At 44.0% G+C, this 27,589-nt stretch overlaps 1 protein-coding gene across 1 annotated transcript; it reads left to right on the forward strand.

The window, feature by feature from the left end:
- Positions 1-3,692: 3,692 nt before the first annotated feature.
- RIPPLY3 (ripply transcriptional repressor 3) lies at positions 3,693-12,698 on the forward strand (the record flags this gene model as incomplete). Its single annotated transcript, XM_079705366.1, has 4 exons — positions 3,693-3,796; positions 4,626-4,692; positions 9,079-9,146; positions 12,389-12,698. 4 exons carry the CDS (start codon positions 3,693-3,695, stop codon positions 12,696-12,698), a joined length of 549 nt encoding a protein of 182 aa, XP_079561492.1.
- Between the last annotated feature and the right edge of the window lie 14,891 nt (positions 12,699-27,589).

The raw sequence follows: 27,589 nt of genomic DNA on the forward strand, positions 1-27,589 counted from the left end.
AAGAATCTGAAAAAGAATATATGTATGTATAACTGAATCACTTTTCTGTATACCTGAGACTAACACAACATTGTAAATCAACTATACTTCAATAAAAAAAATTATAATAACTGAGTACTTACTGTGTGCAGATGCTGTCTTGAGTCCTTTTTGACCTTTAAATGTAATTTTTTGGCATTTGGTTTCCAAAGCCCATGTACCCAGCAGGACCAAGAGTACTGGCTCTCTAACCAGATGGTGACTTTGCACTAGTTATCTAATCTCTCTCAACCCCCTGTTTCTTAATCTGTAAAATGGGAATAATGCCTGTTTGCAGGGTTGGGGTGAAGATTAAATGTATAACTTATAAAATTAATACATGATCCACAAAAGGACAAATGATTCCTATTATACAAGCCTGGAATAGTCAAAGCCATAGAGACAGAAAATAGAATGGTGGTTACCAGGGGCTGGCAAAGGGAGGAATGGGAAGTTAGTGTTTAATGGGTACAGAGTTTCAGTTCAGGATGGTGAAAAAGTTCTGGAGATGGATGGTGGTGATGGTTGCATAACAATGTGAGTCTACCTAGTGCCAGTTAATTATATTTGAAAATGCTTAAAATGGTAAATTTTATGTTATGTGTACTTTACCACACACAAAAAAAGTAATATAGGCTCATTGTTGAAAATTTTAGAAAACATTTTTAAAATGTTTAACGAGTACTCAGTGGGCACATCTGTTTTGTCATTTGTATCCTTCGTATACTGTTTGGTCCTACTCATACAATTTTGTTCTTTTTTTTTTTTTTTTTTTTTTTTTGCGCTACGCGGGCCTCTCACTGTTGTGGCCTCTCCCGTTGCGGAGCACAGGCTCCGGACGCACAGGCTCAGCGGCCGTGGCTCACAGGCCCAGCCACTCCACGGCATGTGGGATCTTCCCGGACCGGGGCACGAACCCGTGTCCCCTGCATCGGCAGGCGGACTCTCAACCACTGCGCCACCAGGGAAGCCCCAATCTTGTTTTTTTAACATCACAAGTATTTCCCCATGCTGTTCAAGTCAGAAAATGTTTTTATTAGCTGCATGATATTCCACTATCATCTATTTAATCATTGTTATATATATATATATATATATATATTTTTTTTTTTTTTTTTTTTTTTTTTTGCTGTACGCGGGCTTCTCACTGTTGTGGCCTCTCCCGTTGCGGCGCACAGGCTCCGGACGCGCAGGCTCAGCGGCCATGGCTCACGGGCGCAGCCGCTCCGCGGCATGCGGGATCCTCCCAGACCGGGGCACGAACCCGTGTCCCCTGCATCGGCAGGCGGACTCTCAACCACTTGCGCCACCAGGGAAGCCCCACTGTTATATTTTGAGACTTACTTTTCAACATCATAAAAAACACTATAATGAACACCTTTCTGTGATTAAATACGTCTTCATCCCCATCTTGAATACATCTTTAATATAGACACAGAAGTAGAGTTACTGGGCCCAACAGGTGAATTTTTTTTTTTTTTTTTTTTTTTTTTTTTTGGTGGTACGTGGGCCTCTCGCTGTTGTGGCCTCTCCCGTTGCGGAGCACAGGCTCCGGACGCGCAGGCTCAGCGACCATGGCTCATGGGCCCAGCCGCTCTGCGGCATGTGGGATCTTCCCGGACAGGGGCACGAACCCGCGTCCCCTGCATTGGCAGGCGGACTCTCAACTACTGCGCCACCAGGGAAGCCCCAGGTGAATATTTTTAAGGCACGTGATGTAAGTTGTCATACTTTTCTGAAAGTACCCCCGTTGCATTGCCACAGGCTACCTGAAGACTCTCGTTTGAAGGCACCCACACCGGTTGCCCATCGTCCCTTTATAAAATCCTTTCTCTGTTGGTAGATTACATATGGTATCTTATTGTTGCAATGTTGTCTGTTAATGTTCTTTGCTTCCCCTCTCCCAGGCCCTTATACTCAGTGTCTTTTAAAATCATTGTGTGAAATTGTAGTTTTAAAATTAATTCCTCTCTTCGCCTTTAATAAGGTTTCATTATTGTCATAACCTGTTGCTCTTTTTTTTTTTAGCATCTTTATTGGAGTCTAATTGCTTTACAATGGTGTGTTAGTTTCTGCTTTATAACAAAGTGAATCAGCTATACATATACGTATATACCCATATCTCTTCCCTCTTGCGTCTCCCTCCCACACTCCTTTTTTTTTTTTTACACAACTTAAATATTTTATTTTATTTTATTTATTTATTTTCGGTGCATTGGGCCTTCGTTGCGGCGCGCGGGCTTTCTCTAGTTGCGACGAACGGGGGCTCCTCTTCATTGCAGTGCACAGGCTTCTCATTGCGGTGGCTTCTCTTGTTGCGGAGCTCGGGTTCTAGGCTCACAGGTTTCGGTAATTGTGGCGCACGGGCTTCAGTAGCTGTGGCCCGCGGGCTCTACAGCGCAGGCTCAGTAGTTGTTGCGCTCGGGCTTAGTTGCTCCGCGGCATGTGGGATCTTCTCGGGCCAGGGCTTGAACCCGTGTCCCCTGCATTGGCAGGCGGATTCTTAACCACTGAGCCACCAGGGAAGCCAAAACCTGTTGCTCTTAAAGGGGAAAAAATGTGGAAACATTTTAATGTCTTAAGTTCTTTAATTTTTTAAAAAAATTCCATTACCGTAAGTCACATAAAGTAAGCTCGCTTTCTTAGACGCGGCGTCAATGGGGCACTGAGCAGCAGATCGTACTTAAGCGAGGGGCCCGAGTCCAGGCCGGCCGCCTTCAGGGTTCTGCCTCCGGACTCTACTAATGAAACAGCGCTCCTCCCACCCTGCCCGAGCTCTGGGGACCACGACAGCTGCGCCCCCGCGAGCCCTGCAGCCCGGCCAGGTATTCCCAGGGCACGCGCGCCATCCCGGCTCATCCAAGGCGCTTTCTGTGCCGGGCCCGGGGCTAACCAGAGGAAAATCGCACCCACCCTCGGAGGAAGCCACATCCTTTTCCAAGGCCTCCGTCGCTGGGAAGGGTGCTCTCATCTGGAGAGCTCTCTCCGCCACCTTCCACCGCCTGGATGCGTTGCTGCAGCCCCACCGCCGCTTTGAGCATCGCGGTCGGGGCTTCCGGGCGCCCACGGTTCAGCACCGCAGGCAGGGCGGGTCCACAGGCTTCAGTAACCGCCCCCCAAACCCCGCGGCCGCTTTAAAAGTCTTGGACGTGAGATTTCCCGCAAATCTGGAGACCTAGATGCAGGAATAAGAAACCCGAGGGACGCGGAGACCCCAGAGGGGCGGGAAGAAGCCAGGGATCCCTCCTCTCCAGCACCGGGCGCGGGAGGCCCCTGGGCGAGGGAGCGCGCCCGACGCCACCGCCCAAGACCCCTGCCCCCTGTGCCCCCCTCTCCAAGGCTTTCTGTGTCACTTCCCGCCGTCCCCTCCCCGAGCTTCCTCGCCCCCGCCCCTGGCGATTATGGCTGGATTTCCTTTGTTCCCTCCACACCCTTGACCAGGGCTTCCCAATTCCCCTTCTTGACCTCGTCCCCTCCCCCCCCGCGGCGCTCCCTCCCGGAGCTTCTCCGGTGCCCTCCCTACCCTCTCCCGGGTTTCCCGTGTCCCCTCCCCGCCCCGCCCCCGTTTTTAAACCTGGCGCCGAGAGCGCGGGTAGGTGAGCGCCCTCGCCCGAGCGGTTAAAGGCGCGGCCGGTCGCGGGCGCCGCTGGAGGGGCGCGGGCTCCGAGGGCACCATGAGACCCGAGGCAGCGGCCGGAGCCCGGGAGGCGCGGGGACGCGTCTGTCACTGCCCCGGGGACGGTCCACGGGGACCACCACCGCCGCGCGGGCCCGAGAGGTGAGGGCGTCCCCACGGCGCGTCGGTGCGGGGAGAGCAGGCAGGATGCTCCGGCCGCGCTGAGCCCCCGAAGCCGGGCGGAGCTCTGGAGCCCGACGCGATGCAGAGAAAGTTCCTTAGCCAGAGTCAGGGACGCAGAATCTTCCCGGCTCCAGAGCATAGTTCTGAAGTGCGGAGGCCCAGGAGGTGCCCGGCAATGGGCCAAAGCTTCGGTATCTAGATCTGAAACCCACCGGGCTGGGAGCGGTGAAGTCTTCGGGGGCCCCTCAGCGAACCCTGCAGGGGGTCGCGTCACGTTGACTGTCACACTCTTGGTGACATTCTTTGTTTGCCCTGTGCGTGGGGCTCAGCTTTCGCTGTCCCGGGGCACCAACCTTCTTTAAGGTAGTAAAGTTAAAATCAAATTAGCAGGGGAGTTGTGGAAGGGGCTGGGTGGCCAGGCAGCCAGAGAGGAGAAACACATTCCCACTTTTTGCATCGTAAAACTCTGTAGACTCATCTCTGTGCAGTCAGAAATTAATGAGCAACAAAGTAGCCAGCTACCGAGGGGAGTCTGAATGGAAGAATCCTGCCAGGCTGGGAAGAGAAATTCCTCAAATAATGATGTGTATCATATTTGGGATTTCTCAAAAAGCCCAGTGAAGGCAGAGAACTGAGAATGTGGCGGGAGAAAAAAACGCAAATGGCACAGACTGAGAACTTGAGAGAACACTCTGGTGTGTCCAGTGACTCTTAGGCAGACATTAGAAATTATAAGAATGTTAACTCTTATGATCTAACTTTAAAAGCAGAAAATGCTGGGGTTCACTCTTGGTCCGTGTCCTTCCAGCCAAACACCATGGAGACCTTGGATCCTGACCCCCCAGGATGCTGACCCCACCAGAACTGGAAGCCAGGTAAGGTTAAGTGTGGTCATTGTAGGTATCAATCAGTTCAGCCAGGAAGTGGCACCATCCCTAAAATAAAGGGACCATGAAAGGCCTCCTCGGCCAGTCCCTCCCTTGGTCATCTAATGCAGAGGTGCCTTGGGGTCTGGGGGTAGGAGCCTGGCCAGCTGGGTGTTGATCATATCTGAGTCATATACAGATTGGCTCTTGCTTGCTTCACCTTTCTTGAAAAGCAAAGCCACTATGGCAGAACTGTTTCAAGGGCATTATAAGAGATTTCTTCCATGTTGGGTTTTTTCTTCTTCTTTTATTTATTTGTTTTTATTTATTGGCCGCACCTTGGGGCTTGAGGGATCTTAGTTCCCTGACCAGGGATTGAACCCCTCCCGGGCCACGGTAGTGAAAGTGGCGAGTCTTAACCACTGGGCCACCAGTGGAATTCCCCCATGTTGGGTTTCTTCCTGCTAACCGGCAGGTAGAAGAGAGGAGAAGTCTGTCTCGGTGCCCCTCACCTTAGAGAAAAGCTGAGTGTGCCATTAGCCCTGGGCTGGTGCCACAGAGCAAATACGGGCAGAGCCCTGTCTTGGGTGCCCAGAAGGTGTGGTTAAAAGTCCCCACCTGCCGCCTGGCCCTTTCTGAAGCTCTCTGGGCCCTGTCTGCAAGCACTCCTGGGGTAAATCATGTTGTCTGAGCAAACACACTCCAGCTGAGGGCTTTGTGGGTGAAGATTAATCACCACCACTATTCTTTTGTCGCCTGCATTGGTAACTAAATTGTTTTATACTTACTGGAGTAATGACTTACTTTCATAGAATTTGCATGTCCTTTGTTATATTTTAAAATATAAATTGATGACTTTTAAAATGTTGGAGTTAATTGGGCTGGGAAGGACCATTAGGTTACACCTGCAGCATTGTGCAGTTATTTTTAGTATGATAAGAAACTCAGGTTCAGACCTTTCATGCATTGTGAAATTTAGACTCTTTTATTAAATTAGTCTGAATAATGAGAGTTTTAATTCGGTTACTATTATTTAAAGAGTGAAGCAAATCAAATTAAATTAACAAGGAATATGATTTTTTTAGCGCAAATTATTCTTACATACAATATCTAAATAATGGGAAGTAATTCCTTCTTTTGCATTCAAACTGAAGTTCTTAAACATAAGGTTTAAAAGGTGTTTGGGAGAGAAAATTATCCAATTTTTCTTTTAAATGAAGTGTATGTATAGCCTCTCCGTTTGCAAGAATGAAAATACAGCACACTTTCTAATGTAAGGTAGTCTTTTTTTTTCCCCCTATTATTATGAGAAGGCCACTTGTGAGAAAAATGAAGATTACTCGCAGGAAAATGTTAGGCTATGGCAACTTTCTGTTGATCATCAGCGAGGCACAACGGATCAAGCAGTTGCGTTCATGGATTTGTTGGGGGGCCGGGGTGGAGAGTGGGTGTTCATGGGGGCTGTAGAGCTCGCTGCCCGGCCCCCACCCCTGGCCAGCTCTTTTCAGACCCCGATATGCCGGGCAGAGCGGTCAGCAGCGGACGACTGCAGACCCGAAGTATCGCGCTCGGTTCCCCGGAGCCCCAGCCTGGGGAGGGCAGCCCGACGCGGGGAGGGACGGCTTCTTGCTCAGCAGCGCCCTCTGCCGACAAAGCAGGAGAACTCCTCGGCTCCTGAGCTCTGTTGTGTATTTCTTGAGAAATGTCTTTGGTCGGGAATGGTGTGGGTGAGGGGTGAGGGATTACTGCCTAGTGACCTGTACCACGATTGCAGGCGAGCAGATCACAGTTAGAATACAATCTAAATTCGTGGGAAAGTCTCAAGACTCTGTGTCCTGAGCAGTGGGGTCACCCTCGCTTATTTGGTTCCCCTGGCACCACCGCTTGGGAGCTGTCTCCCTCTCGTGACTGGGAAAAAATGAATGACGGCCCAAGCCTGCAAGGGAGACGATTTCTAGGGCATGTCAGGGACTGTGTTCTCCTGCGCATCCTTCCATCTTCCAGGCTTCCTGCATCGTAGCTTATTTATTTATTTATTTATTTAATTTTTTTATACAGCAGGTTCTTACTAGTCATGCATTTTATACACATCAGTGTATACATGTCAATCCCAATCTCCCAATTCATCCCACCACAACCCCCCGCCCCCCCCCCCGCATCGTAGCTTTACCAGAGTCAGAGGCATGCATGGAGAGGACACAGAGAGATCCTCACAAAAGTCTCTCTTGTATCTCTTCTTTCGCACAAACCCCCCCTCGCCGCCCCCCCCTTTTTTTTTCTTGGTAGAGACACTCGGAAACATGTATTCTGAGAGAATCAGAAGGTTTTGGTACAAATGCCATAAGAATGTGATGTGATACACACATCACGTGTGAGCTCCGCTGTGGCTAAACAATCACCCCGCTACCTCCCCCCCCACCCCATGCTCGGCGGCTGCTCACCGTCCCGGGGACCCTGTCGGGAGCTTCTGTGGAGCTCATGCATTGTTGGACGGGGTGTTCTTGTTTAACGTCCTTCAGCTAAAGCACAGTTACGTTCTTCAACAGCTCCCTGTCAGTGTGTCCTGAGGCCCCTCCCCCTCCCCCAAGGAAAGCTGTCACCTCTCTGGGTGCAAAGGGAAGATGCTGCCTGTGGCATGTTGGTTTCGTAGCTGTTCAGCCCTGTCGCACACCCCTTTAACACAGTGTGTACCTTGTATACATTTCTGTTACCCTGAATTATCAGAGTGTGAATATTTAGACGTTTAAGTCATCAGAAAAGGACGTTTAAGAGGAGGATATTTGAGGTGTGAAGTTTTAAAATCTGTGTATGTTTGTGGGGTAAAGTTTATAGAGTTTATAAAAGTGTGCTATGTGTTTCCCAGAGTCTGGTTAGAATTAATCACTTAAAGGAAGCTATTTCTCCATACTACCCGCCACTGCCTTTAGGCGTCCACCAAGGCTTGCATTGTCTATTATATTCTCTCCCATCACAGGGTGTAAAATTGCCACTGACAGCCCAGGATTGCTTATGGTGGTAGAGTGAGTCTGAGCAGTTAGAGATACTTTATAATTATGAACAGAGCTTAATACAGACGTGATTTCTTGGAGACCCCAAAGAGTGAACTTCATTATGGAAAAGATTTTGTTCCAAAGACCCTCATTCTTTCCCTTAGCTTACCATAGCATATTATAAAAATAAGCCTGGTAAAATGTCAAGGAGCCTTATGGTTTGAGGTCTTACATTCAGATTTTAAATCCAGTCTATATTTTGTGTATGGTGTAAGATAGGGGCCCAGTTTCATTCTTTTGCATGTGGCTGTTCAGTTTTCTTAAGACCATTTTTTGAAGAGATTGTCCTTTCCCCATTGTATATTTTTGTCTCCCTTGTCATAAATTAATTGAAGATATATATGCATGAATTTATTTCTGGGTTCACTATTCTGTTCCATTGATCTATGTGTCTGTATTTAGGCCAATACCATACTGTTTTGATTCCTATAGCTTTGTAATATAGTTTGAAATCAAGACGTGCAATGCCTCAAGCTTCTCCTTCTTTCTCAAGATTGCCTTGGCTATTCAGGGCCCCCAGCAAGTGGTCTCTGCCCTTTTGGATGCTACTGAATGTCCTTGGAATCTTTCCTTTCCCTTCTGGTTGATGTTCCTTGAGCTCAAATCACCTCTTGTCAGGTGCCTCCAAGCCCTTAGCTCACCAGTCTATGCTATGCACTGCTCCCAGCAGCCACCATGATCCTTAAAATACAGATCTGATTGTTGAATTCCCAGCTCAAAGTCAGTAATGGTCTTGAATCCTGTCTCCAGAATGAAACTTAGACTCAGTTAGTGGGTATTCAAGTTGTTCAGTGTCTGGACTTAGCTTCCTGTTGAGCCCTTTTACCAATGCAGTCTCTCATTCATTCCACGCTGGGCTCCACCTTTCCATGCTGTGCTCTCTACTTTCCCGCCCCTCGGAATTTGATGCTTTGCTCCACTAGGAATGGGCCCAGAACTGCATACTCAAGTGCCACTGATGTCTCTGCCAAGGCCCCCATGAACCCTTTCCTGATCCTCTTCCTTGTTTAGAATAGTTAGCATCTTACTGTATGGTGCTTTGTAATGTAGTTATTTGCCTCTATGTGTGTCTTTCCTCATTAGATTTAAAATGCATGAACTGGGGGACTGTGTCCGACTCATCTTTCCACCTTGGGATCCCTCACAGTGCCTGGGATATCGTGACAACAGTAAGAGGAAGAGGAGCTTATCAAATACTGTTAAGGTGTTTAAACTATCTCTAAAATTGGAACTGATACAAGTGCAGGCTACTTAGATTTTATTTTTAAAAACTTCACGTTTTTAAAAATGCTGCTTTCAGAGGCTTCTTGACTGTGTCTGTGTTTGTATGTGTCTGTCTTTACAGCTTGAGCCTGGGTGTGACCAACAAACCTTTGGATCGAAGGGGGCCTTTGGGTTTCAGCATCCTGTAAGGTAATATCTGACTTCACTGTAAGAAATGTATTATTTCCTTTTTTAAAATTATTATTTTTATTTTTAATGTAACATTTCTAAAGGTTTACAAGATATGATTTTAAAATGGGTGTATTTTATGGGTTTTATATTAATGGATACAAACATAGCAAAATACCTATGTGTATAAATTATTTGGCCAGTATCCGCTCACTTCATACCTTTAAGAAAGAGAATATAAGCTCATTTGCAATCATAATAATTAACTAGTTAATAACGTAAAGCAAGCTAAAATAATTTTTAAAGAATGTTGACCTGAAAAAGTGTAATGATTCTCAGTGTAGGCATCCCTATGTGGGACAAATTAATGTGTGAATTAAAATACAGTTTAAAAGTACACATGCAAATAATTATCCTCTAAAGATAATTTATAATTTTTGAAGATAAATCTATGACATTTCAGAATAATGTTTTTCAGTCCATAATAATCTTGAAAAAACGATTAAGGCTGCCTTCCACATAAGGTGCCCTCTGCCGGACTATATTATTTCCTTTAAATATAAGCATTAATACACTTCAGTGTCTTCAAGTGTATACATTTTCAAAAAATGGAAAATAATTCAGTATATTCTCCAACATTATTTAGTTATGATTATCCCAAGGAACTTCAAGGATATTTTGTTGGATTTCTAGAATCTATTCATTTATTCATTCATTCAGTGTTTCATTTGCAAGTTGGAATTGGCCTCTTTTCTTTATACTTGTTTATACCTCTTTTTTATACCATATTTTGCCTTGTGTTAAATTTAATTGCATATGAATTGTATATGCATATCGGCTTATTTACTTAGATATTTAGGTATATTTCTATTTTTCTCCCAGGATATAAGTTAATGTACTGCCTAGTGCAAAGTAGACCCCCTAAATGTAGATGTGAAGTAAATGAAGGACTGGATGGATACTGTACCACGGTTGGATCCTCTGGCCTCTGAGTAGTTCTTTCACGGTCCTGGTCTTGGCGGTGATCAGGACCCTCACTGCTGTATCCCTCTTTTTTGTTTGTTTGTTTCTTGGCCACGCCGCTTGGTTCCCTGACCAGGGATCGAAATTGTGTCCCCTGCACTGGAAGTGTGGAATCCTAACCACTGGACCACCAGGGAATTCCCTATATCCCTCTTACATTTCGTTCATTTGGGGCAAGTGGTTCATGCACTGGACTTTTATCTGTTTCTCTATGTCTGTTTCTCTTCTATCTCTCTCAGCCTGTCTCTTTCCAGCTGTCATTTCCTTCACCAAAATAAACCTAGCCTACGCTGTCACCTCAAATCAGAGTATTTTTTCCCTGGGTGTCCTGGAAGACTAGAAGCTTTAATAAAACTCAAGGATACTAATTGCCAGAGATGAAAATTAGAGCCCCTCAAACTGATCAAAGAGTGATTTTTGGAAAAAGGAAGTTCTCCTAGTGTTTCACATCAGTGGTCTTCAATCTTCATGAAATCACTGGGGAAACTTTACAAATACAGGCGGGAAGTGGGGCAGGGCGATTCCCCTGGGGGTGCTGGGGAAAAGCGCAGGTATCTGTATTTTTACAGGCTTCCCAGGTGACCCCAATGTGGGCTGGGGTTGGGAGCCACCCCCTCCTTCATGCCCCATGAGGCTTCATCTTCACACCTGCCCCCACGCCTGCCTCACAGACTCTGCTGTGCCCCGACTTTTGATTCATTGAAAATGCAGTGACTGGTGATATGTGATCTGCATCTGTGTAGCTGTGCATTGCGGGCTGAATACACAACTTTATCTTTATTACAAAATTTTAATCTTTTTATACACAAAAATGGGGAGAATGGTATAGTGAACCCCCATGTGCGTCACCAGCCTCAATAATTATCAGTGTTCTCAGGATCTGATCATGTTTATCGTCTCTCCCAAAGATTTGTGGTTGTTGTTAGAATAGTTTAACGCAAATCCCAGACATCCTACACACCCGCTTGTAAATACTTCAGCATGACACCTAATTTTTAACATGGCCAACCACTAAACTATGCCGTCCTAGATTTACATAGATGTGCATTCTCTCTGTTGCAGAGTTTCTCAGTCTCGGCACTACTGACGCTTTGGACTGGCTAATTTTTAAAAATTGAAATATAGTTGACTGGAGTGGATAATTCTTTGCTGTGGGCTGTCCTGGGCATTGTGGGGTGTTTAGCAGCATCCCTGGCTTCTACACACTAAATGACAGTAGCTGCTCTTCAGCTGGGATAACTAAAGTTGACTGCAAACATTGCTGAATGTCCCCTGGGGGTTGAGAACCATCATCTGTTGGCAATCTTAGAAAGTTAAAGATTGCCCTACATTATTTATAGTAAGGTGTTTTCTCTCTCCCTTTTCTCCTCTGTCCCAAAAGGGGGGAATTGAAATCAGCTTTGCAATCAAGCAATGATCGATCGAAAATCCCTCTAAGTTCCTTTATAAGACCACAGGGGAAAATGCAAACAATTAGTAAGTCAAAGCTACAAGAAGAGATTATGGGGACCGTGGGACATTTAAAATACTTTCCATGTATAACTGGAATCCTAAATTCACAAAACCTGGATTTAGAGGTTCCAAATTCTATATATTCCTTTTCTTCCTTCTTTCCTTCCCTTCCCTACCCCCGCCCCCCTTCTCTCTTTCTCCCTCTCCCTCTCTCTCTTCTAGAAAAATTGCCAGGGTTGCCGTTTTCTATTCTGCCAAAGTGAGGGATGCACCCCTACGGGCGACATTTACCATGGCAACATTCAGAAAGATTAGCCACTTCTCTAGACCAGGGTTTCAGGGTCAAGTTTCCTCCAAAGTCATGACATTCCCTCTGCTTGGGGGGAGGGTCAGGGGGGAGTGAGGCATCCCCTGAATAGGACATGTATTATCCAGGATGAATCAGGTCCTTTGTTTGATCAGAGAGAGCCTCTTAACCTTGGAACTCAATGTTTTACTATCCTTTTACCTTTGTGGAAGCACACCCTTCTCCCTGTGTTGGTCTAAATTGATTTGCTCACCCAGATTACAGCTCACTTCTGACCTAGTGTGGGGTTCACTACCAGGTCCTCCCATCTGCCCACAGTTTTGTGTTCTGGTGACTTAAAAAAAAACCCCACTGTGCACAGTGAAGGCAAAATCAGGAAGGAAGATTGGGGGTTAGCTGATTCTAGGGAAAAGAATCCTCTAGATGCAGTTTAAGACTGTTTTCAGGTTGATTAATGGTGTATTTGTTTCTTAAATATTAGACTTTATTTACCCATTTCTAAGCGTCAAGAATATCTGCAGAGTTCCGGGGAGAAGGTGCTGGCCAGCTTCCCTGTGCAAGCCACCATTCACTTCTACAACGATGAGTCCAATTCAGATGAAGAGCAGGACCAAGAAGTCCTGCCCTCCGACTTTCAGTGCCAGGAGGCGCAAGACGGCCCAGCAGGAAAGGGCAGAGACCAGCTGACAAACCCAGGATGGCACCCCGGAGGCTGCAGTGGCCTCGGTGGTAAGGGTCCGCTCCCCTACCCTGACTCTCTGGAGGATGCTGGGTGCCCCGCACCCAAGTAGTCTGTCTCTCCTGCACCAGACCCACCTCACACGTGCCCTGGGGACAACCCTTGGGGACAGCCGCACCAGGACACTTTGCGTTTCAACTGGGTGTACGAGGACTTGACTTTCTCTGGCCAGCACCCCACTCATGGCAAGGACTCAGCTTTTACTCATCCCTTCTCCTAGTGATTCTCTGTGCCTCATTTGTACCTTTGAGAAAGGATTCTAGGTCCAAGAGGTTTGCATCCACATGGGTTGTTATCAGGTGGGGCCAACTTTCAAAGCACGTTCAGCAATGTCACTGTGCCGATCAAATGACAAATTATTCCATATCGATTAATAACCCACCCTCGCCTCTCACTTAACCTGAGACCCTTTATTTGGCTATTTCCGCTTTTGTAAAAATGATTCAGATATTGTCCGAGGTTGATGTGGTTGCTTAGTGACGTTCTGAAAAAAAAGTTTATTTATAAAAAACACACAAACACACTGAATAATTTCCATAAAAGTAACAAAAATAAAAAGATAAGGATCTGGCAGGGGGAACCATTCTGGATAAAAACATATATGATGCTTGTCTAAGCACTGTGTGTATGAATAGAGAGATGAGCTTTAACTCGTAGCTGGGGACCGCTTTGGGCTTATTACTTGAGTAGAGTAACACTGTTTTCAATCAAAGTATCAAATGTAATATTATTTTCAGCTTTTTATATTTTGATGACCAAATGAGTGTATTTGTCAAGGTTTTTTACTTAACTATTTTGCATGTTGTTGTCTTCCCAGTTTCTACTTGAAATAAATATTTTGAGAGACAAAATCATTTGATAATCATCTTTTTTGTTTGACATTTTAGATTCAATTAGTGCCTCCTTTAAAGTTTTAAAAAGTTTGTCAGGATTTTTCTATACTTAAATCTTTATATTTGTGTTTTTTTAAGAATGTAGAAAAAGTATAAAAATGAAAGCAAAATGACCTGTAAGCTCAATGCCCCGAAAAATCCATTAATATTAAAAAATAGGAGGGGGACTTCCCTGGTGGTCCAGGGGTTAAGAATCCGTCTCTCAATGCAGGGGGCCCAGGTTGGATCCTTGGTCAGGGAACTACAATCCCACATGCCCTGGGGCAACTAAGCCCAGGAGCCACAACTACTGAGCCCAAGCACTGCAACGAAAGATCCTGCATGCCGCAACTAAGATCTGGCACAGCCAAAAATATATAAATAAATATATTTTTTTTAAATAGGAGGGAATTCCCTGGCGGTCCAGTGGTTAGGAGTCAATGCTTTCACTGCCAAGGGCATGGGTTCAATCCCTGGTTGGGGAACTAAGAGCCCACAAGCTGCGCACCGTGGCCAGAAAATAAAATAAAATAAAAAATAGGAGTGGGCTTCCCTGCTGGCGCAGTGGTTGAAAGTCCGCCTGCCGATGCAGGGGACACAGGTTCGTGCCCTGGTCTGGGAAGATCCCACATGCCGCAGAGCGGCTGGGCCCGTGAGCCATGACCGCTGAGCCTGTGCATCCAGAGCCTGTGCTCCGCGACGAGAGAGGCCACAGCAGTGAGAGGCCCGCGTACCGCAAAAAAAAAAAAAAAAAGTGTGGAGCTCGCTCAGGTTTGAGCCCTTACACAGTGGACCCATGTCACCACAGTCACCAGCAAGAACACAGGAGCCCTGCGTGCACCGTCTCCCATGTCACAAATGCCTCTCACACGACCTGTGATGCCATCACCACCATGGCTAAAAGGTCTCATTTTCCTTATTTGCATTAAGCTGGCCATATTCTAAGTAATTTAAGGAAAGTCTACCACGCAGCACATTTAAAATTCTGGTGCCATCAGCATGCAGGCAAGGTTTGGTTTCTTCATGGTAAACTGGTGATTGGGCCAGATCTTTTTTCTCATTAGAACTGATTTATTAAGAAAACAAAACAAAGCTAAATGTGATGACTTAAGTTCCATCCCAAGCATCACAGGAAGGGAGAGTAAGGGTAAGACTTCTAGTGTTTTTGTTAAAAATCCAGCAAAATAGGAGGCCATCTTAAATCCTTTCTGAAACAGGCCCAGTAAGAATTGTTTTTAAGTTTGGAAAAAGGTACTTTAAACAATAAATGAAACAATACAATTAAACAATAAAAACATTTTTTAAAGAAAAACAAAAAGTTTTTTTTGCTCAAATGTGAATTTTACTGAGTTAATAATATGCAAATAAACTTATTGATCAATCCCTTTCCTTTAAGTTCACTGTAATGTGTCACATGGATGACATCTCCTACTGTCCAAGTCATGGACACCCGGATGAAGAACAAATAACTTCCCTCCTTCCTTTCTTTCTTTCTTTCTTTCTTTCTCTCTTTCTTTCTTTCTTTCTTTTTTAGTTGAACTACAATGATTTACAATGTGTTATTTTCAGGTGTACAGCAAATGATTCTATATATATATATACACATACATACATTCTTTTTCAGATTCTTTTCCCTTATAGGTTATTACAAAATATTGAGTAGAGTTCCCTGACCCATACAGTAGGTCCTTGTTGATTATCTATTTTATATATAGTAGTGTGAATATGTTAATCCCAACCTCCTAATTTATCTCTCTGCCTTTACTCATTCGGTAACCATAAGTTTGGGTTTTTTCGGGATTTTTTTCTTTTTTTTTTACTTTTGGCTGCATTGGGTCTTCGTTGCTGCGAGCGGGCTTTCTCTAGTTGTGGCGAGTGGGGGCTACTCTTTGTTGTGGTGCAGCCGGGGCCCAGCCGCTCCGCGGCATGTGGGATCTTCCCGGACAGGGGCACGAACCTGTGTCCCCTGCATCGGCAGGCGGACTCTCAACCACTGTGCCACCAAGGAAGCCCAGCTCCACACTTTTGATCATGTATCCCTATCATTGAAAAAATATTGAGGTGGGGGAGATAAATTAGGAGTTTGGGATTAACATATACACACTACTATATATAAAATAGGTAAACAACAAGGACCTACTGTATAGCACTATACTCAGTATCTTTTTTTAAAATATACATATTTCTGTATTTATTTACTTTTGGCTGCGTTGGGTCTTCCTTGCTGCACTGGCTTTCTCTCTAGTTGCGGCGAGCGGGGGCTACTCTTCTTTGTTGTTGTTGGGGGTAGGAGTCTATTAACTTATTTATTTTTGCTGTGTTGGCGCTTCGTTTCTGTGCGAGGGCTTTCTCTAGTTGTGGCAAGCGGGGGCCACTCTTCATTGCGGTGCATGGGCTTCTCATTGTGGTGGCTTCTCTCGCTGCGGAGCACGGGCTGTAGGTGCGCGGGCTTCAGTAGTTGTGGCACATGGGTTCAGTAGTTGTGGCTTGCTGACTCTAGAGCGCAGGCTCAGTAGTTGTGGCATATGGGCTTAGTCGCTCTACAGCATGTGGGATCTTCCTGGACCAGGGCTCGAACCCGTGTCCCCTGCATTAGCAGGCGGATTCTTAACCACTGCGCCACCAGGGAAGATCCTATACTCAGTATCTTGTAACAACCTATAATGGAAAAGAATCTGCAAAAAAATCTATATCTATCTATATATATCTATATCTGAATCACTTTGCTGTACACCTGAAACTAACACATTGTAAGTTAACTGTACTTCAATGAAAAAGTAAAAATAAATAAAATATAAGAACAAGAGCTGAAAGCAAAAAAAAAAAAAAAAAAAAAAATTGAGCCTGCACCCAAGCATGTATTCACTTATAAACTCTACCTTATGTTGAGTCATTTGAAATTGCTGATGTTCCATTGTTCTGACCTACAAAAACAGCAATTTCATATGATCACATACTATCAGACTAATAGTTTTACACATTATAAGATATACACACTACATATTTTAAAGGATAATACACATATCAAATAATCATTGTAAACATAATTTTAATTAATTTTAAATATTTTTGCTGTCATGTATTTATTATATATTAAATATAATTTCTATTTAAGTTATCTCACAGAGAAGCATAGAGTCCCATGAAAGAGACACATCATGCACTTAATAAATCACAATATTTGTTTTCAGTCCCATCCACCCATTTTGCAGAAGATTTTGTTGAAGTTTGATGAGTAAATTTCCATGATCCTTTTTGTCAATTTGTTGATTTTTGAACCAACAGATGTTGCATTTCATATTTTTATTTGGCTACGTAATATATTTATGTTTTAGCCACTTCTGGGAAGATTTTTAAACATTTTATTTATTTATTTTTAGAAATTTATTTACTTATTTATTTGTTTTTGGCTGCGTTGGGTCTTTGTTGCTGTGCATGGGCTTTCTCTAGTTTCAGCCATTGGGAGCAACTCTTCGTTTCGGTGTGCAGGCTTCTCATTGCGGTGGCCTCCCTTGTGGAGCATGGGCTCTAGACGCGCGGGCTTCAGTAGTTGCAGCACGCGGGCTCAGTAGTTGTGGCTTGCCGGCTCCAGAGCGCAGGCTCAGTAGTTGTGGCACAAGGGCTTAGTTGCTCCATGGCATGTGGGATCTTCTTGGACCAGGGCTCAAACCCGTGTCCCCTGCATGGGCAGGTAGATTCTTAACGATTGTGCCACCAGGGAAGTCCTAAAACATTTTAAGTGTTTTTGTTTTTTTGTCTGAAGGTATGCAGACTTGGTGGGTTTTTTTAAAAGTAACATCAATTTCAGCAGAAAACTCACCTAATGGTAGAAACAATTCCAAACACCTATTTTCACAAGGCTCTTCTTCACAGCATGAGTTTCTTTTGATTTAACCCTTTTTCACTCATTTTTAAGAATATCATCTGTGGGGACTTCCCTGGTGGTCCAGTGGTTAAGACTCTGCACTTCCAATGCAGGGGGTGCGGGTTCCACCCCATCCCTGGTCCAGGAACTAACATTCCACATGCTGCCTGGTGAGGCAAAAAAAAAAAAAAAAAAAAAAAAATCTCTGCATCAAAGAAACAACTTTTTTCGTGTGTTTGTCTTGTTAAAATATTTGCTAACTGGCATATTTCTAACAATCAGCCTACAAAAAGGTCAGAAAAATGTAAAAATCTTTTCAGTTTGACAGTCAAGTGCTTTGCCAAAAAGATAGCTGCTAACTTCTGTTTAGTTTGAAATACTGTTGGGGTCACTCCTCATATGATGACAAAGGCTTGCAAAAGTTCCCTATTTGAAAGTTCTTATTTTTATAAAATTAGCTGCACTGTCTAACCTTTCTGGAGTCAGGAGGCTACCACTGGCTTATGTACATCTTACAGCAAAACAGAGGAGAGAGAGAGAAGATTGCTCTTCAAAAGTCTTTATTTTCCTTTCACATGGGCTTGATCAGGGAATTTCTCTTTTTTTGTTACTTTTTTTTTTTGGTCACGCCCTGCAGCTTATGGGATCTTAGTTCCCTGACCAGGGACGGAACCTGGGCCACGGCAGTGAAAGCTCCAAATCCTAACCATTGGACCACCAGGGAATTTCCCTTTAAAAACCTGAATCTCTGGCAACACTTGCCTGAGTTCCCATGTGGAACCAATCAGCTGGTGCTGAGTCACAACTGCCCCAGTTGAACAACCTTGCCCTCTTCAATTCTCCAGTCTCCACTGTTCCCTATTGGACACACTCTCCTTTTCCATTTATTTACAAAAAGAAAAAAAATCCCTATGATGGCTTTTTTGTTTAATTTTTGGCTTTGTTGGGTCTTCTTTGCAGCTCGTGGGCTTTCTCTAGTTGAGGCGAGCAGGGGCTACTCTTCGTTGCGGTGCACAGGCTTCTCATTGCAGTGGCTTCTCTTGTTGTAGAGCAGGGGGCTCTAGGAGAGCAGGCTTCAGTAGTTGTGGCATGTGGGCTCAGTAGTTGTGGCTCAGAGGTTTTTGTTTGAGCAGTTTATTTTTATCACCTTTTTTCCTGTGATAGGAAGAAGAGATATCTAAATAAGAGAAAAAGTACCTTGTACAGAAATATCAGAGGGAGAATTTTCTACTTTCCTGCAGGGCATGAGTCATGTCTGCGTGACTCATTTTTGTAGAATTACTTGTGAAAGACCAATGCATAAATAGGTGATTTTTCATGATGATTATGAAAATGATGGATGTTTATAACAATAATTTGACTGGCTGAGAGGTTGCTGGGCAAGTCTAAAATACAGTATTATTTTAATATTCCAATGTTTACAATTTTTAAAAGACAGATAATAACAAATGTTGCCAGGGATGTGAAGAAACTGGAACCCTCATACGTCACTGGGGGGAATGTAAAATAGCTAACAGTTTGGAAAACAGTTTGACAGTTTCATTAAAAAGTTAAACATAGGGCTTCCCTGGTGGCGCAGTGGTTGAGAGTCCGCCTGCCGATGCAGGGGTTACGGGTTCGTGCCCCGGTCCGGGAGGATCCCACATGCCGCGGAGCGGCTGGGCCCGTGGGCCATGGCCGCTGAGCCTGTGCGTCTGGAGCCTGTGCTCCGCAACGGGAGAGGCCGCAGCAGTGAGAGGCCCGCGTACCGCAAAAAACACAAAAAAACAAAAACAAACAAACAAAAAGTTAAACATAACTTTACCATACAACCTAGGAATTCCACTCCTAGGAATCTACCCAGGAGAAATGAAAACTTTTGTCCACTCAAAGACTTGTACATGAAGGTTCATAGCAGCTTTAGTCATAATAATTCCAAACTGGAAACAATCCAAATATCTATCAACTGGTGAATGGATAAATAAAATGTGAGATATCCATGTAATGGGATATTATTCAACAATAAAAGGAGTGCAGTGAAGTTTTAATACATGCTAAAACATGAATGGACCTTGAAAACATCATGCTAAGTGAAAGAAACAAGATACAACAGATTATACTGTATGATTCCATTTATATAAGAAAATGAAAACCTATAGTAACAGAAAGCAGAATTGGTTGCTTAGTGTTGGCAGCTGGAACATGGATTAACTATAAATGGGCACAAGGAAACTCTTAGAAGTGGTAGAAATGTTCTAAAACTGTATGATGATGATTGTTTCACATTTCTAAAAATTCACTAAAATCATTGAATTTTTCAGTGCCAATGCGTGACTCCATAGCATATAAATTACACCCCAATAAATTTGTTTAAAAAAGCTTAAACTCGTCTATTATAACAATATTTGTATCTTCTTCTTTAGCCACTGAACCACTAAAGGAATAATACAATCTTTTTGTGGCATGACAAAATTTACATTTTAAAAAGTAAAATTAAAAAAAAGTTCTGAAGAAATCCTTTGGTTTCTTCTTTGGCACTCTTCGTTTTTTGATGCTTCTGGGTTTATCAAGATTCTTGTCTTCTGCACACTTGCAGTGACCTCTGAGCCATCCATCACATAAAGGTAAAGAGGTCTCAGGTGTGCTTTTAGGATGATGACTTCAATTCCAAAGTAAGACATGACAGGAAGACCGGTTGCTGAGATCAGGTCATCATTAGGCTAGATATTTCTAAAAGTCTCTTGAATTACTTTAAGCTCCCAGATTATGTTATTGAACAATGTAGTCTGGCCAGTACCCAGATTTAAGTGAGGTGTAAGACTTCAGTTATCAATAATACCAAAGAATAACAGTCACCAACTGACATAATTTGGGGTCTCTCCAGGTACATCAAATAGTACACCTGCAAATTCAGAAGTTTTACATAGTTTTCTATGTAACTATGTTTACTATGTAACTATGTCTGTGTAACTAAGTTTCCAGGACTATGCTGGTCCCTAGCAATAGTTGCAGCTATCATGTGGATCATTAAAAGATTTTTTTTTTTTTTTTTTTTTTTTGCTATACGCTGGCCTTTGACTGCTGTGGCCTCTCCCGCTGCGGAGCACAGGCTCCGGACGCGCAGGCTCAGCGGCCATGGCTCACGGGCCCAGCCGCTCCGTGGCATGTGGGATCTTCCCGGACCGGGGCACGAACCCGTATCCCCTGCATCGGCAGGCGGACTCCCAACCACTGCGCCACCAGGGAAGCCCTAAAAGATATTTTTAAATGTTTATTTAAAAATACATTTCTGGGCTTCCCTGTTGGTGCAGTGGTTAAGAATCCGCCTGCCAATGCAGGGGCATGGGTTCAAGCCCTGGTCCGGAAGATCCCACATGCCGCAGAGCAACTAAGCCCGTGTGCCACAACTACTGAGCCTGCGCTCTAGAGCCAGCGAGCCACAGCTACTGAGCCCGTGTGCCAGATCTACTGAAGCCTGCGCCCCTAGAGCCCGTGCTCCACAACAAGAGAAGTGACTGCAATGAGAAGCCCGTGCACCACAACGAAGACCCAACGCAGCCAAAAATAAATAAATAAATACACAAATAAATAAATAACACATTTCTTATCAACATATACTATATACAGAAAAGTGAGCAAATAATAAGTGCTTGATGAATTTTAAAAGGCAGCACACCCTTAAAACTCCAGCCAAGTTAAGAACTAGAAGATTACCACCACCCCAGCGGTCCCTGTTATGCCCCCTTCCAGCTACCACACTCACTCTCTACCCCAAAGATAACCACTATTGAGATTTCAAATACCATAGATTCGTTTTGCCTACTTTTGAACTTTACATAAATGGAATTATACAGTATGTGCTCATACGTGACTGGTTTCTTTTACTCCACCTAAGAGTCACCAGTTGTTCTACGGTATTCTATTGCAGGAATATATCACTATTTATTTATCCATTCTCTTGTTGAGGGACTTTTGTATTGCTTCCAGTTTGCGGGCTATTATGAATAAGGCAGCTAGGTACATTTTTGTATATGCCTTTTGTACATGAGTGTGTACATTTCTGATGCGTAGATATTTAGGGATGGTCCCTGGGTCATAGGGTATGTGTAGAGTTTGTTTGAGTATAAATCATTTTATTTTGCTAAAATCTTGAAAGCCACTTGAAGTGATTTAAGAGTAAACATTCCTAAATGCAGAAATTTCCTAAATATAAACACATGTTCATTCTTCTTCAGAATTGACCTGAGCAAACACTCTCATAGTCAGGACAATTGAATATCAGTCACGAAGTTACTGGAGTGTGATCGCTCACAAACATAACTTCTGAAGACACCGTCTCCTGTGGGTTTTGGCCCTTAGGAAATGAGGCCAATGTGAGCTTCCTGGCATTCCTGTAGGCTCCCGGGTGAGATCCGGAGGAGCATGGTTTGTATCTTGTCTTAGCTTTGATCTGGAAGAAAAGCATTAAGTTTGTTCAATTTCCTCCTGTGGTCTGAAAATCAATTTATTTTTCATGGCTTTAAAAAGCCCAGGGTGGGAACTCCCTGGCAGTCCAGTGGTTAGGGCTCCACGGTTCCACTGCAGGGGGTACGGGTTCGATCCCTAGTCAGGGAACTAAGATCCCACATACTGCACGGGGAGGCCAAATAAGTAAATAATGAATAAATAAAAATTAAAATAATAAAAATAAATTAAAAGTCCAAGGTAATTATTAGCGCACGATGCTGGGCTGAGTCTTTCGGTTTTTAGTGGGCACTCTGCTATTTTCTGGAGCTCCGTGGCTCTGTCTCCCAGGGGGCCTCTAGGCTCTTGCCCATTACCAGGTCTTCTGGGGTGGCTGTAAGCTCATAGGAACTAGCCCTCATCATAGCCCACCCCTGACCTCCCACCTTGATACCTGAAGTCAAGCCAGCACCTGATTCAGCCCATGGTGCTGTCACTGGGCTGTTTCCATGGCCCAGGTAAGTCTTAGAAATCCAGAGGATCTGCCCGCAGTGAACAAAGCTTCCCAGCGAATATCCACATCAGTTTCACTTCCTGGTCTCTGGACTGGGTGTCTACTGGGTTTGAAGAAAACTTTCTATGAAAACAAAGGACCCTCTGGCTTGCCGCCTGCCCTTGACGGGTTCACCAGAATTCCCGCACCTTGAGGTTTTCTACACCCTAATGGATTGGGCTGTAGGAATGTCTCAGTTTTGTTTTCTTTCAGCCTCTCTTTTTATTTGGATTCTGTCTGTTGTTGCTTCATCTTTCTGAGTCTCTGAGGTACTTTGTTAGTACACAGAGGAGTGGCCTCTTGAATAGTGTCCATTACGCCTTTGTGTTCAGATGGTGAGTGGTGACTACATTTTTTATTTCTTTTCTACCAGACCTTAGTGTCCCAAAGAGAGTGGCTGTGGCCCTAGCTTTCAGCATTAAGGGAAGTGACCCTATGCTCTTAACTATCTGCTTTTTTTGTTGTTTTAAAAATTGCCACAGGGCTTCCCTGGTGGCGCAGTGGTTGAGAGTCCGCCTGCTGATGCAGGGGACATGGGTTCGTGCCCCGGTCCGGGAAGATCCCACATGCCACGGAGCGGCTGGGCCCGTGAGCCATGGCTGCTGTGCCTGTGCCTCTGGAGGCTGTGCTCCACAGGGGGAGAAGCCACAACAGTGAGAGGCCTGCGTACCGCAAAAAAAAAAAAAGAAAAAAAATTGCCACAATTTTTGACCTTCTCATTTGCCAGAAATTGTATTCTCCAAGCTCAGATGGGCTTCCTGAATTTGGTTACACTTTTCTTTTAAAATATTTATTTATTTATTGTTTATTTTGGGCTTGTGCCGGGTCTTTAGTTGGGGCACGCAGGATCTTCTTTGTGTCATGCGGGATCTTTAGTTGCGGCATGCAGGCTTCTAGTTGCAGCATGCATGTGGGATCTAGTTCTCCGACCAGGGATTGAACCTGGGCCCCCCGCATTGGGAGTGCGGAGTCTTACCCACTGGACCACCAGGGAAGTCCCTCAGTCACACTTTTCATGTTTTGATAAACTGTGGCCATGTTCTAAAATTCTACCAGGACGTGTTTTGTGAAAAACTGACTTGTCAAATGGCAAATTTTCAATACATAGTGATATAGGACAACTAATCACCTACTTGCTTAGGTTTATGAAATGGAAAAAAAATTATTTTGGATCCCATATTTTGGGATAACTTAACATTTGAAAAGTATTATTTATTGTATAAGAGGCAATGCAATGAATACAGATTCACTCAACGTTAGAAGGCTAGTTCAGCAACACAAAAAGAAAGGGTTTTATCAACCCAAGCAACCAGCCCTTCTCAGTTTTGTTTGGAATGACCTAAATGTGGATGACTCAGACAGCTTTTTTTTTTAAAACCAATTTTCATCAATCCATTCATTTTTTTTAAAGCAGCTTTACTGAGATAGAATTCACATACCCTAAATTCACTGATTTAAAATGTATAATTCAGTGGTTTTTAGTATATTCACAGATAAGTGCAACCAGCACCACAATTTTTTTCTCTCTTTTTAAAAAATAATTTATTTATTTATTTATTTTTGGCTGCGTTGGGTCTTCGTTGCTGCGCGCACTTTCTCTAGTTGCAGCGAGCGGGGGCTACTCTTTGATGCGGCACACGGGCTTCTCATTGCGGTGGCTTCTATTGTTGTGGAGCACGGGCTCTAGGCTCGCGGGGTTCAGTAGCTGTGACTCGTGCGCTCTAGAGCGCAGGCTCAATAGCTGTGGCGTCGGGCTTAGCTGCTCCGCGGCATGTGGGATTTTCCCAGACCAGGCTCGAACCCGTGTCCCCTACCTTGGCAGGTGGATTCTTAACCACTGCACCACCAGGGAAGTCCCTCTCTCACTCTCTTTTATATATATAGGCTGCTGCTGCACAGCATGTGGGATCTTAGTTCCCCCGTCGAACCTGCGCCCCCTGCAGTGGAAGCACGGAGTCTTAACCACTGGACCTCGAGGGAAGTCCCACCACAGTCAATTTTAGAACATATCATCATCTCAAAAAGAAACCCTGTACTCTTTAGCTGTCAACCCCTTATTCCCCTACCCCAGCCCTAAGCAACCACAAATCTACTTTTGGTCTCTATAGATTTCCCTATTCTATACTTGCATATGAATGGAATTGTGTAACATGTGGACTTTTGTGACAGGCTTCTTTCACTCAGCATAATGTTTTGAAGATTCATCCAAGTGGTAGCATACATCACTACTTCATCCCTTTTTGTGGCTGAATAGTATTCCATTGTATGGATAGAGCACATTTAGTTTATCCATTTGTTTGCCCATGGACATTTGGGTTGTTTCTCTAGATAGCTGTTTTTTTTTAAATTGACTTATAAATGTTGTGTTAGTTTCAGATGTACAGCAAAGTGATTCAGTTATACATACATATATATGTATATATATGTATGTATATGTATATATTCTCTTTCAGATTCTTTTCCATTATAGGTTATTACAAAATATTGAGTATAGTTCTCTGTGCTACACAGTAGGTCCTTGATGGTTATCTATTTTATATATAGCAGAGTGTATGTTGTTAATTCCAAACCCCTAATTTATTCCTTCCCCTCCCCTTTTTCTCTTTGGTAACCATAAGTTTGTTTTCTATGTCTGTGGGTCTATTTCTGTTTTGTAAATAAGTTCATTTTTTTTCTTTTTTTTTAGATTCCACATATAAGTGATATCACATGATATTTGTCTTTCTCTGGCTTATTTCACTTAGTATGATCATCTCTAGGTCCATCCATGCTGCTGCAAATGGCAGTACTTCATTCTTTTTTATGGCTGAGTAATATTCCATTGTATATATGTACCACATCTTCTTTATTCATTCATCTGTTGATGGACATTTAGGTTGCTTCCATGTCTTGGCTACTGTAAATAGTACTGCCATGAATCTAGATAGCTTCTTAAAGTTCATCCTAGCCTTGTAATCTTGTTTTCCATAAACATGAGACAGTCCTTTCCAAAAGTGGCATAGATTCTATGAGAGAACTGTAAACTGGGTGTATGATTGTATGCTTATTTGGTTTTTGCCAGAGAAAAGCATTCTAGTCCCACATTGGATGCTCCATGTGTATCGCTTTTCTAATTACTGAATCCAAATAGAAGCAGATGGCATTTGTTCCCTTATTCAAATGAATTGCTAAAACCACTACACTTTTTCCCTCTTCTATTTGCTCTTCGCTAGCTCTTTTAAATAAAAATAAAATAGGAGATGCAGGGAAGATTTCCTTAATCAAGCATGACAATGAGCACAATTATTTTCTACACACAGGGGAAGGACACAAAGCTTGTCCTAAGAGTTGTTTCATGTGTCAAGTTTTTTTTTTAATAGTTCATTACTTTTCACTGTCAAATATTATTCATGATATATCATGCAACATAGTTTGCTTAACCTTTCACCCACCAAAGAACATTTAGGTTATTTCTACATTTTGGCTATTACAAATAGAACTGCTATAAACTATAATGTCTAGAGTTTTGTGTGAGGATAAGTTTCATTTTTTTTGGGACAAATGTCCAGAGGTGTGATAGCTCTGAGGTGTGATAGTTGTCATATGGTAAGTGTAAGTTTAATATCTTTTCCACAGTGGTGGTCCATTTACATTACTACCAACAATACGTGAAATACCCAGTTTCTCTGCATTCTTGTCAGCATTTGGTGTTATCACTATTTTTAATTTTAGCTCTTTTATTTAAGTGTATGCCTGTGTCAGTTATATTAATTCCCCAAAGTACTTTTTTTTTTTTTTTTTGTGGTACCCAGGCCTCTCACTTTCGCGGCCTCTCCCGTTGTGGAGCACAGGCTCCGGACGCACAGGCTCAGCGGCCATGGCTCAGGGGCCCAGCCGCTCCACGGCATGTGGGATCTTCCCAGACCGGGGCACAAACCCGTGTCCCCTGCATCGGCAGGCAGACTCTCAACCACTGCGCCACCAGGGAAGGCCCCCCAAAGTACTTTTGAGTATGGTCTGACCTTCACCAAGCACCTCAGTAAAGCTGTCACAATGGTCTTTTTTGTCTTTATTTCACACATTCAACACAATATTTAAAATGTGACAAGAAGGTAACATGAACTACAGTAAAAGTAACATGAAAAGTTTCAAAATGACTTCTAAATAGTCAAGGCCCCAGGAATCAGGGCTGTGCCTTCTCTTTATCACAATCTGCCCTGGTTGTTATTTGGAGTGCAATCCCTTCATAATCCAGGTCCGAAGAAAAGAAAACATTGTTTTGATTAGTCAAAGCAGTACCTTGACTTAATTCTATTGGTAGTGATATCCACGCTCACAATAGTTTTTTGCTTTTGCAACTTCTCCAGAAAGGACCGAAGTTTAAGTGCCATTTTGACATCAATGTGTGTAGAATTCCTTTTAATGCTCTCTTTCTTCCTATAACAGACACTTCTGGGGGGATAGTCCAGCTCACACTTACTTCCCTCTACTTTGGGGACCATCCCCCAGTTCACAAGAGAAGCCACCTAGGAACATGGCTGAGCCTAGAACACAAGCATTCAGGGCTGCGGGTGGACACGTCTGGTGACGTGGACTGGGGGTTAGGGAAGGAGGATCTGCAGAGAGACACAAAATGAACCAGATGTGCTTGGAAGGAGAAAGATGAGCAGCTGAGTCCTGTTGCATGGCTAGTTCTTGCTTCCATTGCCTTCCTGATAGCCAGCTGCATTCCTGTCCCGAGCAGCATGAGAAACCCTTGGGTCTTCAATAACGACGATAATACATAACTATAATTAGGTAACGCTTGTCGGACCCTGACCATGTGCCAGGTGATGTTCCAAGTGTTTTCACTCATTTCATTCTCACAAGGGCCCTGTGATGTAGCGATCATTACTATCCCCTTTTGACAGCTCCGTCAGCCGAGATGGAAGCAATTAACAACTTGTCCAACTCTCACAGGGGACGCTTGGGGACCAGCATCCGAGTCCAGGGCTCTGCTGGTGGCGTGCAGGGGAGGTGGCCCTGCCAGGGGATGCTGAGGGAGAAGCAGGACCCCGCAGCTGTGAATTAGCCTGAGGGAGGTCCCTCAGGTGGAACAGAGCGTGTCCTCTCACCTCCAGGTGAACCAGTGTCTCCCCAGGTAGGGCTGTAGCATCCCTGTTCCTCCACCCTCCAACCTGACGTCAGTGGGGAGGAAAGAGAAGATCCAGAGCCAGAGAGGGATGCCAGGCTACAGCTGCTCCCACGTCTGG

This window comes from Hyperoodon ampullatus (assembly GCF_949752795.1).
Source record: "Hyperoodon ampullatus genome assembly, chromosome: 5".
Taxonomy (NCBI): Eukaryota; Metazoa; Chordata; class Mammalia; order Artiodactyla; family Ziphiidae; genus Hyperoodon; species Hyperoodon ampullatus.